General features: G+C 40.9%; 1 protein-coding gene across 1 annotated transcript in view; it reads left to right on the top strand.

Annotated features, from left to right (window-relative positions):
* MTMR1 (myotubularin related protein 1) overlaps positions 1-17,685 on the top strand; it is a 281,756-nt gene that overhangs the window by 116,522 nt on the left and 147,549 nt on the right. Inside the window, exons 3-5 of the mRNA XM_053699156.1 lie at positions 3,885-3,960; positions 11,278-11,372; positions 13,891-13,998. Coding sequence (XP_053555131.1) covers positions 3,885-3,960; positions 11,278-11,372; positions 13,891-13,998 — 279 coding nt within the window. The remainder of the gene's footprint in view (positions 1-3,884; positions 3,961-11,277; positions 11,373-13,890; positions 13,999-17,685) is intronic.

Raw genomic sequence — 17,685 nt, forward strand, 5'->3', positions numbered from 1 at the left:
CCCTTCGGGTTGGCCACAGCACCCAGAATCTTCACAAAGGTTCTAGGGTCTCTTCTAGCGGTTCTCAGACCGCGGGGCATAGCAGTGGCGCCTTATCTGGACGATATTCTGATTCAGGCGTCAACTTATCATTTGACAAAATCTCACACGGACATAGTATAGTCTTTCCTGAGAACTCGCGGTTGGAAGGTGAACATAGAAAAGAGTTCACTAGTTCCACGGACAAGGGTTCCCTTCTTGGGGACTCTGATAGACTCGGTAGACATGAAAATATTTCTGATGGAGGCCAGAAAAACAAAGATTCTAAATACTTGCCGAGCACTTCAGTCCATTCCTCGGCCATCAGTGGCTCAGTGTATGGAGGTCATTGGATTAATGGTAGCGGCAATGGACATTATTCGGTTTGCCCGCTTTCATCTGAGGCCACTGCAGCTGTGCATGCTCAGACAGTGGAATGGGGACTATGCGAATTTATCTCCTCAGATAAATCTGGATCAAAAGACCAGAGACTCTCTTCTTTGGTGGTTGTCGCTGGATCATCTGTCCCAGGGGACATGTTTCCGCATACCCTCGTGGGTGATAGTGACAACGGACACCAGTCTTCTAGGCTGGGGTGCAGTCTGGGATTCCCTGAAGGCTCAGGGTGTTTGGACTCAGGTGGAGTCTCTACTTCCAATCAATATTCTGGAACTGAGAGTAATATTCAATGCGCTTCAGGCATGGCCTCAGTTGGCTTTGGCCAAATTCATCAGATTCCAGTCGGACAACATCACGACTGTGGCATATATTAATCATCAGGGGGGAACAAGGAGTTCCTTAGCGATGATAGAAGTATCCAAGATAATCCAATGGGCGGAGGCCCACTCTTGTTATCTGTCGGCAATCTACATCCCAGAAGTAGAAAACTGGGAAGCGGATTTTCTAAGTCTATAGACTTTTCATCCGGGGGAGTGGGAACTCCATCCGGAGGTGTTTGCTTAATTGATTCGTCAATGGGGCAGAGCGGAACTGGATCTGATGGCATGTCGTCAGAATGCCAAGCTTCCACGTTACGGATCCAGGTCGAGGGATCCCCAGGCTGAACTGATAGATGCCTTGGTCGTTCAGCCTAGCTTATGTGTTTCCACCGTTTCTTCTCCTTCCACGTGTGATTGCTCGAATCAAACAGGAGAGAGCTTAAGTAATCCTGATAGCGCCTGCGTGGCCATGCAGGACTTGGTATGCGGATCTAGTGGACATGTTGTCTCTGCCACCGTGGAAACTTCCTTTGAGACAGTACCTGCTCATTCAAGGTCCTTTCCTGCATCCAAATCTACATTCTCTGCAGCTGACTTATTGGAGATTGAACGCTTGATTCTATCTATGCGAGGATTCTCTGATTCAGTCATCGATACTTTGATACAGGCTTGAAAGCCTGTCACTAGAAAAATCTATCATAAGATATGGCGTAAATATCTTTATTGGTGTGAATCCAAGGGTTACTCATGGAGTAAAGTTCGGATTCCCAGGATTCTGTCTTTTCTCCAAGAAGGATTGGAGAAAAGGTTATCAGCAAGTTCCTTAAAGGGACAAATTTCTGCTTTGTCAATTTTGCTTCATAAACGTTTTTTATCAGGCTCTAACTAGAATTAAGCCTGTATTTAGACCAATTACTCCTCCCTGGAGTCTGAATTTAGTTCTTCGAGTTCTTCAAGGGGTTCCGTTTGAACCCATGCATTCCATTGATATTAAGTTATCTTGTAAAGTTCTGTTTTTAGTTGCTATTTCTTTTGCTCGAAGAGTTTCTGAGCTTTCAGCGTTACAATCTGATTCGCCTTATCTTATATTTCATTCTGATAAGGTGATTTTACGTACTAAACCTGGATTTCTTCCTAAGGTTGTTTCAAATGAGAATATTAATCAGGAAATTGTTGTTCCTTCCTTGTGTCCTAATCCTTCTTCTTAGAAGGAGCGTCTGTTACATAACTTGGACGTAGTCCGTGCCTTGAAGTTTTACTTGCAGGCAACTAAGTATTTCCGTCAATCATCTTCATTATTCATTGTTTATTCTGGAAAGCGTAGGGATCAGAAAGCTACGGCTACCTCTCTTTACTTTTGGCTGAGGAGTATCATCCGCCTGGCATATGAGACTGCTGGACAGCAACCTCCTGAAAGAATTACGGCTCATTCTACTAGGGCTGTGGCTTCCACATGGGCCTTTAAAAACAATGCTTCTGTTGAACAGATTTGTAAGGCTGCGACTTGGTCGTCCCTTCACACATTTTCCAAATTTTCCAAATTTGATACTTTTGCCTCTTCTGAGGCTGTTTTTGGGAGAAAAGTTCTTCAAGCAGTGGTGCCTTCCGTTTAGGTCTCTGTCTTGTCCCTCCCTTTCATCCGTGTCCTGTAGCTTTGGTATTGTATCCCACAAGTAAGGATAAAATCCGTGGACTCGTCGTATCTTGTAGAAGAAAAGGGAATTTATGCTTACCTGATAAATTGATTTCTTCTACGATACGACAAGCCCACGGCCCTCCCTGTCATTTTAAGACAGATTATATTTTTTATTTACAGCTTCAGTCACCTCTGCACCTTTTAGCTTTTCCTTTCTCTTCCTAAAACCTTCGGTCGAATGACTGAGGGTGGAGGGAAGGGAGGAGCTATATATACAGCTCTGCTGTGGTGCTCTTTGCCACTTCCTGTTAGCAGGAGGATAATATCCCACAAGTAAGGATGAAATCCGTGGACTCGTCGTATCGTAGAAGAAATCAATTTATCAGGTAAGCATAAATTTCCTTTTTTCTTCAACTTGCAGCAGGACACTAGCTGACTTTGGTGAGTTGAAGAAATGTTGAGGTAAAATATCTTCCTTTTTTACATAGAGATGTTCAGGTAATATTTTCTTGTCAGCTTTTTACAGTTATGCTGCATACATTTCAAATGATTTAGCATATGAGTATTAGGTCCCTTTAAGATTCATATACTAGTCTATAATTTTCTTAGCTATATACTAATGTGAAAACGGAGAAATTTCATTGTATTTGTCTCATGGGTTCATCCTCTGTTTTACATATATTTTAACATAATCACATATTGATAGCAAATTGTTTATCAATAACATTGTATAATAGATTATTTGTATAACAGTTGTGCACTAACAACTATTGATACGTTTGCAACCACTTTGACGTTTTTCAACACTGGGGAGAAGCTCATGGTGTATATTGCTGTTTTTTGTTGTTCAATGGTTTGTCTGAGGAAGGGGAAGACCCCGAAACACCACTATTTAGTATTAAACTCATTGCACATAAAATTTTTTGCAAATACAGACTTACTGTACTGAATATCTTCTGGATACCATTGCTCTGCACTCTGGTAGATGAACTGTGGCAGTTGTGAGGGCACAAATAAGTATGTTATAGTTTAAACCAGTGATGGCCACCTTCCTAATGCATTGGTAGCCACAGATCAATATTTTACAAGCTTTGAGGGCAACATATACATTTATGACTACTAAGCAAATAATATGATTACTAAAAATGTCCAGTGGCACAAATCCAGGTTTAGGAAAGGTTGTATGATAGTCTGTCTCTGTGTTCTTCCATCCAGATGGATTTTTTTTTGTGTGAACACCCCAAACACACGCATTTAGTCCTGCTTTTTTTTCGATCGCCAAAAAAAAAAAATCTATGGCACCCAAAAACTAGTGCAGAGGGTCACTTGTATCCCTTGGGCACCAGTTGGCCACCTTTGGTCTAAAGAATGCATGTTATTTGAGAAGGAATAGACAAAATAAAGATAGCTGCTGCTAAAGAAAAGCACAGCTTTTTGACAGTTATGGGGACTTTTGAAAGATACAGTTGTAAACTAAGATTTATTTTGTGATTATGCTCCTTTATTTCCAGGCTTTAAGAGATGGCAATAAGCTGGCACAGATGGAAGAAGCACCGTTATTTCCTGGAGAGAACATAAAGGCTATTGGTAAGAGGGAAACCCTATTTAAATACATGTTAATGTAAAATGTTGTGTTAACATAAACATAAATCACAAAATAACTCTGACAATAATATTTACAAAACTCAACACAAATTTAAAAGGGAAAAAACCCTCCCCATACATCTTGCAATCTATAGTCCGATACATAAGTGAAACTTGATTATGTGTCTGTCACTAAAATAGAGCCGCTATGAAACAATCTAGCACTGACAGATTTTTTTTAAAGCAGCTCAATTTTTAGCCCTATACTACCCTCAAATCACTATTATTTAGTGATAGCATGCATTGACTAAGTTACAGTGGCTATTTATAGCTGGTGTTAGTGTGAAGCCACATATAAGGCACCAGTGTTACTGCCCAGTAACCTTAATCATCTTAGCCATTGCAATCTAACCACAACCTTCCCTCCACCTCCATTAAAGGGACACTGAACCCAAATGTTTTCTTTTGTGATTCAGATAGAGCATGCACTTTTAAGCAACTTTCTAATTTACTCCTATTAATTTTTCTTCGTTCTCTTATCTTTATTTGAAAAAGAAGGCATCTAAGCCAGTCGTTCTCAACCTAAGTGACCTCAAGGCCCGGTAAGTTTTAGCCGGACCGGTCCAGGGCCCGGTAAGCATCGGGAGTGGGTTGCAGTAGGTTTGGAAGAAATATATATATATATATATATATATATATATATATATATATATATATATATATATATATATATATATATATATATATATATATATATATATATATATATATACACACAGTCTCTTTCTCTCCTCCCCCTCTCTCTCTCCCCCCTCTCTCTTTCTCTCTCCTCCCCTCTCTTTCTCTCTCTCCTCTCTCTCTCTCCTCCCCTCTCTCTCTTTTTCTCTCTCTCCTCCCCTCTCTCTTTCTCTCTCTCTCTGTCTCTATCTATCTCCTCCCTCTCTCTCTCTCCTCCCTTTCTCTCTCTCTCTCCTCCCTCTCTTTCTCTCTCTCTCCTCCCTCTCTCTCTCCTCCCTCTCTTTCTTTCTTTCTTTCTCTCTCTCCTCCCTCACCCACTGACACCAATGAATTATAAAATTAACCCACCATAAACCATTTATATATATTATATATGGATCCCACACCACTGAATTATCATATAATTATAATATATATATATATATATATATATATATATATATATATATATATATATATATATATATATATATATATATATATATATAAAACAGTGGGTTAATTATATGATAATTCATTGGTGTCAGTGGGATCCATATATATATATATATATATATATATATATATATATATATATATATATATATATATATATATATACATAGTTTACAGTGGGTTAATATTTTATAATTCATTGGTGTCAGTGGGATCTATATATATATATATATATATATATATATATATATATATATATATATATATGTGTATATATGTGTATATATATATATATATATATATATATATATATATATATATATATATATATATATATATACACACACACAGTTTTCAAATACACATTGGTGTCCAGTGGCCGCCCTAAATATATACATTGGTGTCAGTGGCCGTAATTATGTAATTGGTGTCAGTGGGCTTACTTACCTGTGAGCCGATGCTTCACGCTCTGCACGCCGCCAGCCGCTTCTACACGGTCACAGTGCGCCCGCCGCTACATGCTCACAGTGCGCAAACTGACATGCGCAGTGGCACTCTGACAGGCCCGTCCAAAATTTAGGAGATGTGTAAAGGCGGGCCTGTCAGAGCGAGTGTCTGGAGGCAATGTTGGGTCGCGGCCCACCAGCAGGGCCGTCGCGGCCCGGTAGTGGGCCACGGCCCGGCTGTTGAGAAACACTGATCTAAGCTATTTGTTAGGTTCAGACCCTGGAAAGCACTTGTTCATTGGGGGATGAATTTATCTATCAATCAGCAAGAACAACCCAGATTGTTCACCAAAAATGGACTGGCATCTAAACTTACATTCTTGCATTTCAAATAAAGATACCAAGGAATGAAGAAAAATTGATAATAGGAGTAAATTACAAAGTTGCTAAAATTGCATGCTCTATCTGAATCACGAAAGAAAAAATTTGGGTTCAGTGTCCCTTTAACTATAAACGACATCCAGTCACTATCGATCTTCAATTAATACTAACCACTCCCAGGCCTTACCCCCATGAGTACTGTTATGTTATGGACTTTGCCTCCAACTGCATTTACCATTAACTGTCGCGTAACCACAATGAACACAACACAACATGGCTCCAGTGCATGACGTTCCATTTTCTCTTGTTAAGTGTATCCAGTCCACGGATCATCCATTACTTATGGGATATTCTCCTTCCCAACAGGAAGTTGCAAGAGGATCACCCACAGCAGAGCTGCTATATAGCTCCTCCCCTAACTGTCATATCCAGTCATTCTCTTGCAAGCCTCAACCAAGATGGAGGTCGTAAGAGGAGTGTGGTGTTTTATACTTAGTTTATTCTTCAATCAAAAGTTTGTTATTTTTAAATGGTGCCATAGTGTACTGTTTATCTCAGGCAGTATTTAGAAGAATAATCTGCCTGTGATTTCTATGATCTTAGCAGAAGTAACTAAGATCCATTGCTGTTCTCACATATTCTGAGGAGTGAGGTAACTTCAGAGAGGGAATGGTGTGCAGGTTTTCCTGCAATAAGGTATGTGCAGTTAATATTTTTCTAGGGATGGAATTTGCTAGAAAATGCTGCTGATACCGGATTAATGTAAGTAAAGCCTTAAATGCAGTGATAGCTACTGGTATCAGGCTTATTAATAGAGATACATACTCTTATAAAAATGTAATATAAAACGTTTGCTGGCATGTTTAATCGTTTTTATATGTATTTGGTGATAAAACTTATTGGGGCCTAGTTTTTTTCCACATGGCTGGCTTGAATTTGGCCTAGAAACAGTTTCCTAAGGCTTTCCACTGTTGTAATATGAGTGGGAGGGGCCTATTTTGCTGTTTTTTTGCACAGCAAAAATTACAGACACAGATATCCAGCTTATTCCTGCATGATCCAGGACATCTCTGGAGGGCTCAAAAGGCTTCAAAGATCATATCTCAGGGATATCTTCTGGACTTCAAAGCTTCCCCTCCACAAGGGAGATTTCATCTTTCAAGGCTATCTGCAAATCAGATAAAGAAAGAGGCATTCCTACGCTGTGTGCAAGACCTCCTAGTTATGGGAGTGATCCATCCAGTTCCGCGGACGGAACAAGGACAGGTTTTTTATTCGAATCTGTTTGTGGTTCCCAAAAAAGAGGGAACCTTCAGACCAATTTTGGATCTAAAGATCTTAAACAAATTCCTCAGAGTTCCATCATTCAAAATGGAAATTATTCGGACCATCCTACCCATGATCCAAGAAGGTCAGTACATGACCACAGTGGACTTAAAGGATGACTACCTTCACATACCGATTCACAAAGATCATCATTGGTTTCTAAGGTTTGCCTTTCTAGACAGGCATTACCAATTTGTAGCTCTTCCCTTCGGGTTGGCTACAGCCCCTAGAATCTTTACAAAGGTTCTGGGCTCACTTCTGGCGGTTCTAAGACCGCGAGGCATAGCGGTGGCTCCGTGTCTAGACGACATCCTGATACAGGCGTCAAGCTTTCAAGTTGCCAAGTCTCATACAGAGATAGTTCTGTAGATTCTGTAGAAATGAAAATTTACCTGACGGAGTCCAGGTTATCAAAACTTCTAAATGCTTGCCGTGTTCTTCACTCCATTCCGCGCCCTTCGGTAGCTCAGTGTATGGAGGTAATCGGCTTAATGGTAGCGGCAATGGACATAGTGCAATTTGCGCGCCTTCATCTCAGACCGCTGCAATTATGCATGCTGAGTCAGTGGAATGGGGATTACACAGATTTGTCCCCTCTGCTAAATCTGGATCAAGAGACCAGAGATTCTCTTCTCTGGTGGTTGTCACGGGTACACCTGTCCAAGGGTATGACCTTTCGCAGGCCAGATTGGACAATTGTAACAACAGATGCCAGCCTTCTAGGTTGGGGTGCAGTCTGGAATTCCCTGAAGGCACAGGGATCGTGGACTCAGGAGGAGAAACTCCTTCCAATAAATATTCTGGAGTTAGGAGCGATATTTAATGCTCTTCTGGCTTGGCCTCAGTTAGCAACACTGAGGTTCATCAGATTTCAGTCGGACAACATCACGACTGTGGCTTACATCAACCATCAAGGGGGAACCAGGAGTTCCCTAGCGATGTTAGAAGTCTCAAATATAATTCGCTGGGCAGAGTACCACTCTTGCCACCTGTCAGCAATCCATATCCCAGGCGTGGAGAACTGGGAGGCGGATTTTCTAAGTCGTCAGACTTTCCATCCGGGGGAGTGGGAACTCCATCCAGAGGTGTTTGCTCAGTTGATTCATCGTTGGGGCAAACCAGAGTTGGATCTCATGACGTCTCGCCAGAACGCCAAGCTTCCTTGTTACGGATCCAGGTCCAGGGACCCAGAAGCGACGCTGATAGATGCTCTAGCAGTGCCTTGGTTCTTCAACCTGGCTTATGTGTTTCCACCATTTCCTCTGCTCCCTCGACTGATTGCCAAAATCAAACAGGAGAGAGCATCAGTGATTCTGATAGCACCTGCGTGGCCACGCAGGACTTGGTATGCAGACCTAGTGGACATGTCATCCTTTCCACCATGGACTCTGCCTCTAAGACAGGACCTTCTGATACAAGGTCCTTTCAATCATCCAAATCTAATTTCTCTGAGACTGACTGCATGGAGATTGAACGCTTGATTCTATCAAAGCGTGGCTTCTCCGAGTCAGTCATTGATACCTTAATACAGGCACGAAAGCCTGTTACCAGGAAAATCTACCACAAGATATGGAGTAAATATCTTTATTGGTGTGAATCGAAGAATTACTCATGGAGTAAGGTTAGGATTCCTAGAATATTTTCTTTTCTCCAAGAGGGCTTGGACAAAGGATTATCAGCTAGTTCCTTAAAGGGACAGATTTCTGCTTTGTCTATTCTTTTGCACGAGACGTCCAGGCATTTTGCCAGGCTTTGGTTAGATTTAAGCCTGTGTTTAAACCTGTTGCTCCCCCGTGGAGCTTAAACTTGGTTCTTAAAGTTCTTCAAGGAGTTCCGTTGGAACCCCTTCATTCCATTGATATTAAACTTTTATCTTGGAAAGTTCTGTTTTTGATGGCTATTTCCTCGGCTCGGAGAGTCTCTGAGCTATCTGCCTTACAATGTGATTCTCCTTATCTGATTTTTCATGCAGATAAGGTAGTCCTGCATACCAAACCTGGGTTTTTACCTAAGGTGGTTTCTAACAAGAATATCAATCAAGAGAATGTTGTTCCATCATTGTGTCCTAATCCTTCTTCAAAGAAGGAACGTCTTTTACATAATCTGGACGTAGTCCGTGCCTTGAAGTTTTACTTACAAGCTACTAAAGATTTTCGTCAAACATCTTCCCTGTTTGTCGTTTACTCTGGACAGAGGAGAGGTCAAAAAGCTTTGGCAACCTCTCTTTCCTTTTGGCTTCGGAGCATAATACGCCTAGCCTATGAGACTGCTGGACAGCAGCCCCCTGAAAGGATTAGAGCTCATTCCACTAGAGCTGTGGCTTCCACCTGGGCCTTTAAAAATGAGGCCTCTGTTGAACAGATTTGCAAGGCCGCGACTTGGTCTTCGCTTCACACTTTTTCCAAATTTTCCAAATTTGATACTTTTGCTTCTTCGGAGGCTGTTTTTGGGAGAAAGGTTCTTCAGGCAGTGGTTCCTTCCGCTTAATCCTGCCTTGTCCCTCCCATCATCCGTGTACTTTAGCTTTGGTATTGGTATCCCATAAGTAATGGATGATCCGTGGACTGGATACACTTAACAAGAGAAAACATAATTTATGCTTACCTGATAAATGTATTTCTCTTGTAGTGTATCCAGTCCACGGCCCGCCCTGTCCTTTTAAGGCAGGTCTAAATTTTAATTAAACTACAGTCACCACTGCACCCTATGGTTTCTCCTTTCTCTGTTTGTTTTCGGTCGAATGACTGGATATGACAGTTAGGGGAGGAGCTATATAGCAGCTCTGCTGTGGGTGATCCTCTTGCAACTTCCTGTTGGGAAGGAGAATATCCCATAAGTAATGGATGATCCGTGGACTGGATACACTACAAGAGAAATAAATTTATCTGGTAAGCATAAATTATGTTTTTTCAATACCCTCACACTTACTAGACCTCTTAAATGATCTCACCACTGTAGCACCCCTCATGGCTAAAAATACCATCAGACCCCAGAGCACCCATAAAAAATAAAACCATAAATAAAATAAACCAAATGTAATCTCCATTTCAGTGTATTTATTCTTCACCCTCTTTTAGGCAGCTGCAACTGGTGCTCTTCCTTTTTGTTGGTCCTGGGGCCTAATCTTAGTCTATCCTTCCATCTCCATCATTCATTGAGTCATCTCCCAGAAACATTTTTGATGTCAACAATGATATGATAAAAAAACTATAGTTAATGTTACAAATAATGATTAGATTTTTATTGTGGAAATTGTGTTTTAATAGGTCTCAAATACACATTTTAGCATTAATAGTGAAAATTAATTAAGTATAGTGTACTTATTTTTGTTTCTTCTAAAATTTCTCCAAATTCATAGTTGTAACTGTCAATGCAGAATGTTATAGCTTTTTCTTTTTAAACTTGTGAAGGCTTATACCTGTTAATAAGTACAATTAATGTGTGTTTCCTATACAGTGTTCTCCCCATGACCTTTTTAGCATGTGAAGCACCCGGCTGATTTTACTGACCACCCAGCTAAAATTGTAGCTAAAATTAGCTAATAACAAAAATATTAAATTTTTGTTGCACACATTATCATTAAATACATTTATGTTAAATTATGCAATTAATTTGCGCTTTGGATAGCAGAAAATGATATAATATTAGAAAATATTACACTGCCCACTCTCAGCTTCTTCATAATGCCACCCTGCTGGCAACACGGTACTAGTTAATATAAATTTAGACAGTTTATACTTAAACCTTTCTTGTGAATTTATTTCAACTGCTTTTTCATATTCGTGATAAAAAAATAAATATATATATATATATATATATATATATATATATATATAGTGTTTGTGTGTGTGTGTGTGTGTATGTATGTATGTATATATATATATATATATATATATATATATATATATATATATATATATATATAATATAATATAATTGGTCCTATCCTTGTTACTGAAATGCAAACTAAATATAAAAAATGTTCTCTCCACAGCTAAGGATGTTATGTATATCTGTCCATTTTGGGGAGCAGTATCAGGAACTCTAACCATAACTGATTTTAAAATGTACTTCAAAAACATTGAACGGGTGAGCATTTCTTCTATTATTACAATTTATATACAGTAGAATAACAGTAAGGTTTGGCAATATAAGCATGCACAGAACAGTGAGGTTACTCAGATCACAGGGGTAATCAAGGGATTAAATCACTACAATTACATCCCTTTCTTTCCCAGAATATACATGGGCAATTAAAGGGACAGTCAACACAAAAATTACTATTACTTATTTAGATTAGTTAATTAATGATCTTTACGTCAAACTCTAGCCCAATTTTCATCTAAAAAACTTTGGCAGAAAATACACTTACTAGATCTCATGTAGCTGTTTTGAAATGGCCAACTGACTCCTCCTTCTCTGACGTCTCCCAAAAGCTTGAACTTCAGCACTAGTGTTCAGGATTCTCTGGAGTCTCGTCCCTGCGCGCTCCTTTCAATCAGTTCAGTGAGACACCCCCCTCACACTATTTCCTCTCACTTCCTTTCAGTTCTGTCTGCACAAACACACCCACACGCTTACGAGCAGCAGAAGTATGATGGAGAGGCAGGCAATGGTTGTCTTTATATAATTTTTACTCAAATATATACTCAAACCAAAAGTAAAGACATGAATGGACAAAAATCGTTACTGTATGTGAACTATTGAAAATATGTTCTGACATTTGCATTGTAACGCAACGTAACAGTGACACCCTCTCCGGTTATTAGTTTGTTACCAGAGCTACTGTATTCATATTACAGTATCACCTCAGTCACTTGTCATTTGTAAACAGAACATGTTGCTCAGCGTTGTTATAGTGGTGCGCAGCCTGTGACTCTGGTTTGTCCTTGCTAGATGCCGGTAAGTACACAGAGCTGTCACTGAAATACTGAGATATCATAAATAGGGTGTTCGGACTTATTGTGTATTATTTGCATAATGCGGCTGGTATTAATTTAACATATTAATAAATAAGGGGTTCCTTACCAGCCGCATTTTTGACTGTCAAACAGTATTTCTCTAATAGTGGAAGGTAGGGTGATGCCCCTTGTTTTTTTACAGCTACATCTACAGCTAGCAGCCTTAGTAATCTGTTTAGCTAGCAGCCTTGGTTGTTCACAGAGCGCATTATGCAAATAATACACAATAAGTCCGAACACCCTATTTATTATATCTCAGTATTTCAGTGACAGCTCTGTGTACTTACCGGCATCTAGCAAGGACAAACCAGTCTCGCAGGCTGCGCACCACTTAGCGATCTGTTTAGCTAGCAGCCTTGGTTGTTCACAGAGCGCGTGGATTCCCTTCCGTTGCCACTAGTGCTGAAGTTCAAGCTTTTGGGAGACGTCAGAGAAGGAGGAGTCAGGTGGCCATTTCAAAACAGCTACATGAGATCTAGTAAGTGTATTTTCTGCCAAAGTTTTTTAGATGAAAATTGGGCTAGAGTTTGATGTAAAGATCATTAATTAACTAATCTAAATAAGTAATAGTAATTTTGTTGACTGTCCCTTTAAGAGTTTAAATAACTTGCTATTACTATTTCATTGTCAGAGCACTCCACTTGCAGTGTGGTTAAAGGGGCATGAAACCCAAAATTTTTCTTTCATGATTCAGAAAGAGAATACAATTTTAAACAATATTCTAATTTACTATTTACTTCTATTAACTAATTTGCTTCATTCTTTAGATATCATTTGTTGAAGAAATAGCAATGCGCATCGGTGAGCCAATCACACATGGCACCTATGTACAGCCACCAATCAGCAACTACTAAGCATATCTAGATATGCTTTTCAACAAAGGATTTTAAGAGAGCGAAGCAAATTAGAAAAAAGTAGTACATTAGAAAGTTGTTTAAAACCGCATGCTCTTTCTAAATCATGAAAGAAAAAATTGGGTTTTTATGTCCCTTTAACCCGCTCATTGCCTGGAACACCCCATGTAGTAGTTTGACCCTTGCTTTTAAGTGTCCTAGTTGTGGCACCCTCTTGTTTGCAGTTATGATGAGGATATTAACGTGAAGGTCCATTTTGATGAATTAGTGCCCGGTTTTTAATAAACCTATTTAAAAAAAAAAGGGCACTTTTAATTCATCAAAATTGACATTTCACTGTTTTCTTAAAAAACTTGCCTTTTAGTCCTGGCAGCCGCTCCAGCACTTCCTCCACCCGTCGCAAGCCATCTTCACAGGTCCAAAATAATGAATCCGGCTTCCTCCAATCACAGCGTTTCATCAGGCCAAGATTCCCCCGGGGTGGAAGCTGTGATTGGAGGAAGCCTGATTCGTCATTTCGGACGTCTGCAGAGGCTTCCGACGGCCGGGGGAATTGCTGGAGCGGCATTCAGGATTAAAAGTTAAGTTTTTGAAGGAAACAGTGAAATGTCAATTTTGATTAATTAAAGTGCCCTTGTTTATAATAGGTTTATTAAAAACTAGGCAGTAATTCATCAAAATGGACCTTCACTTTAATACAACAAACATAAAGTATATAATGCAGAAAATGTTTCACAATCTTTTTATCTATTGCTTAATATCTTAATTTGTTTTTGTTCTGTACTTCCAAAGGATCCACCTTTTACCTTGGATGTTCCATTAGGAGTGATAAGTAGAGTGGAGAGAATTGGTGTGCAGAGCCATGGAAACAATTCATGTGGTATAGAAGTTGTTTGCAAGGTAATGCTGAATTGTGCTTTAATCTGGAACCATTTTTTTAAACAAAAATATAAGATGTTTATTATTAAAACAGAAACTCTAATGACCAATATATATATATATTTTTATCTACAGTCTTATAAATACAGAATTTTTTAATGCTACGAATTGTTAAAATGCCACATTTTGTCAGTCTTAGCTGACTTATTCATAATGTGGCCCTTCATGCTATTCGGCTCTAATCGGAGCTGTATTCATGTTAAATTGCAACACACTACAAGCTGTGCAAATCCAGATTATAGTTTGTTGCACTTTCACAAGAATAAATGTGGCTCCGAAAAGAGCCAAGCGATATGAGGGGCCGCCTCCTTCCGCATTCAGATGCTAATGAAGCCTCTGAATGCCCACGTCTAATTCAATAGCAAAGTCATTATGATTGTTTCTCCTGTGATCAGACAGGTAAATCCTTTAACCCCTTAGTGACCACAGCACTTTTTCAATTTTCTGACCGTTTGGGACCAGGGCTATTTTTACATTTCTGCGGTGTTTGTGTTTAACTGTAATCTTCCTCTTACTCAATTACTGTACCCACACATATTATATACTGTTTTTCTCGCCATTAAATTGACTTTCTAAAGATACAATTTTTCTTCCTAATGGGAAAGAGTCCACAGCCGCATTCATTACTTATGGGATATAAGAACCTGGCCACCAGGAGGAGGCAAAGACCCACTAGCCAAAGGCATAAATACTCCTCCCACTTCCCCTATCCCCCAGTCATTCTTTGCCTTTTCGTCACAGGAGGTTGGCAGAGATGTGTCAGAAGTTTTCTTTTAAAATGATTTTACTTTTATTTCTTTTTCATATGTCTCTTTTGAAGGGTGCTATCCTTCGACATGGGACGGGAGTTTTAAGTAGTGCTGTCATCCTCTTGTAGAGGGCCTGGGCGAAAGTTAGACTCCAGAGATGCAGTGGGAGCTTCACCTGAGACACCATCCCGACTCGTATTTACAGCTCCATTTCAGCACTTGGCGTTGCCGAACTTCGTTTCGCTACATTATGTTTTCTCTCAAGTCCATGACGGAGGCAATGCTACTATTCGTTACACTTGAAGGGCCGTGTTCCTGTTCCACGGCGTAGATTCCGCTAAGATCGTTTCATTTTATTCCGTTATCTGTAATGTGATTATTATGACAGTTAAGTATGGGCCTCGCTGAGGCATCTTCTGCTCCGATCTGGGAATCATGGGATAATTCCTCCTTAGGGTGGATTAGTGAACAGGGAAGGGTTTCTGTTTTATCATGTTTCTTATGTGATTCAACCTGGTTGTGTATGTGCATAGGGGCTCTGTGGCCGAGACTTATGCCTATGTGGCACATATTGGCTTGTTCTTTCTGTTGTGGTTTACACGGCCTAGAACTATACCTTTGTGTTATGCCTATTTTATTCAGACTTGCTTAACTTTTCCTGTGGTCTTAGTCAGGAATGCGGAAGGGTAAAGGGAAAACTGAGTGGTGACGGAGGAAAGAGTCTGCTTCGCCGAGGTCTGGTCATAGGAGGTGGTGAGTGCCCCCAGCCATTGTGGGTGTCGGGTGCCAGTCACTTTTTGTCCCAATCTCTTTTTATCTTGTGCAGTCTTAAGCCATGGAGGATTCCAATGCCGGGACTATTTTTATATCCAATTCTGAGTCGTCCTTGGATGAGGATTATAATTCTGAGTTGTCCTCAGATGAGGGCCGTGATTTGGTCCTGTTATCACAAGTCTGCCAATATTGTCTCTCGTGCCTTGATAGTTTACCAGGTCCCTTGGGCTCGGGGTACCCTTGGGCCTTCCAAGCCATCAACCTCTGGGGGCTCTGCTCCTCAGGAGGCGCCTTCCCAATAGCATACTCCTTTTACTTTTGAGGTTGGCCCCGATGTTAATGTCCCCTCCGCGCAGAGTGGATTGTTTCCCCCGGAGATGGCCGGACATTTTCAATTTAATATTTAAATGGCACTGATTCGCTTGCAGGACCCTGAAGTTTCCTTGCAGTTATGTGCCTGCCTGCCTATTCTGGGTGTTCAGACCGTGAACGGCACTATAATATTCCCCCCCGGGGGTGTTTGTTCCACGTTGTTGTTCCTTTAGTTGTAAAATTGTGCGGCTGCGTGTCCTATTATGACGTCTTTTTGACTTATTGGGAGATCTTTCCTTTATGGTCCGAAGACTTCTCAGTTCTCGCAAGGTTCTTCGAGATAGGCTGGTGGGCATGTGTGTCTCCCCAGTCGGTCTACTATGAGCTTTCCCAGTCTGTTTTTCTGGAGGTTAGGGTTTCCATTTGGCAGGTCCTGCGGAGACATAGTTCCTTCTGGGTGGATGCCTGCGGGTGCCCTTGTTTTTCTTTTATCCGGTCCGGATTATTTTTCTTTCTTTTTTCCCTATGGGAATTCTGGGATTGCTTGATTTAAGTGCTGCAATGGAAGTTGTTCCCGGATTTCTTCTGGAGTTTTGTGTGTGACCTGTTACTTGTTAGTGACGCATGTTGCGTCTGGCTGGTCCGGCGGGACCTACTGATTCTCTTGTTCAGTTATTTGTTTTTATACAAAAAAAAGAAGAAAAAATTACACTATTCTTCTGCACCTTCGGGTCTGGATGTCGGAATCGCTTGGGCTGGCCGGTGTCAGTCTGCACCCGATGTCGGGACTGGTGGTATCCCATCACGTCCTTTCGCTTCTCTGATCCGAGGGGTGTGATCTTTACTGTGTGGAGCGGTTAGGCCCTTTTGAGCTACTGTTGATGGTTCTCCTAGAGTCTTTGCCATCGTGTAGATTAGGCTGTCATGCGGAGGTGGCCAATGTTCTCTACTTCCGCCCCTGGGAGCTTTTTAGGCTCTGATGGGATTTTGGATTGACTTCTTCGGTGTTGTCACTAGTGCCCTGGTTGTCTTTATCACCCCTTGGGGGTTTGGGTCCGTGGTGGGCTCTGTTCTTGGAGTCCTGTGCCTCGGGGCTACTGATTAGGGTTTTTTTTCTCTAATGAACTCGTGCTGCGGGTGTTTTTCGCAGTATCTCTTGTGTCCTTGGATTTTGATTCAAGGCACTTTTTCCTCGTTGAGATAGCCTGCCAGCTGGTCCGGCTTGGGGTGTGTTGCCTTGGGCGCTGACTTATGGAAGTCTGGTTTCCTCCATTATGATTCCGTCGTGGATCTCGGGGGAGAGTCTACGGTTCTGGCAGTCTAGCTCTTTATCCTATCTGTATGTCCCTGTTATGCCCCTTGGATGTGGGGTTGGGTCAGGATGGGTCCTATTGTCTCCCTTTTTAGGGAGTCTGGGGTCATTTCGGTTTGATACCTTTGTGGAGGATGGACTCTGGGCCTTTTTGTTAAGGGGTTCCCTTTTCCTATTCCTCTTTTGTGTCTAGGACTAGCTCAAGCTTGGTTTAACCTCTTTTTTTTCCCCCTTTATCTCTGTCTTCTGCAGACTTTGTCACAGCGCATGGGTTGGGCTTGTTGGTCGTCTTGCTGCTTGTGTTAAGGCAGCTGGAGCGGTTGCTCTCAGTCTTGGCACTTTTGTTGGGTTCTGGGAGGTCTGTATTCCTTTCTGTCCATGTGACTCAACACTTTGGGCGTTCTGTGTCTGTACAATCATTTGTAGATTAGTTGGGTGTCCTGGGGACACATGCTCCCTGTCTCGCATTTTTCTGAGGGACTCTTGTTTTTTTTGGATTAG

The sequence above is a fragment of the Bombina bombina genome, chromosome 1 (assembly GCF_027579735.1).
Source record: "Bombina bombina isolate aBomBom1 chromosome 1, aBomBom1.pri, whole genome shotgun sequence".
Lineage (NCBI taxonomy): Eukaryota > Metazoa > Chordata > Amphibia > Anura > Bombinatoridae > Bombina > Bombina bombina.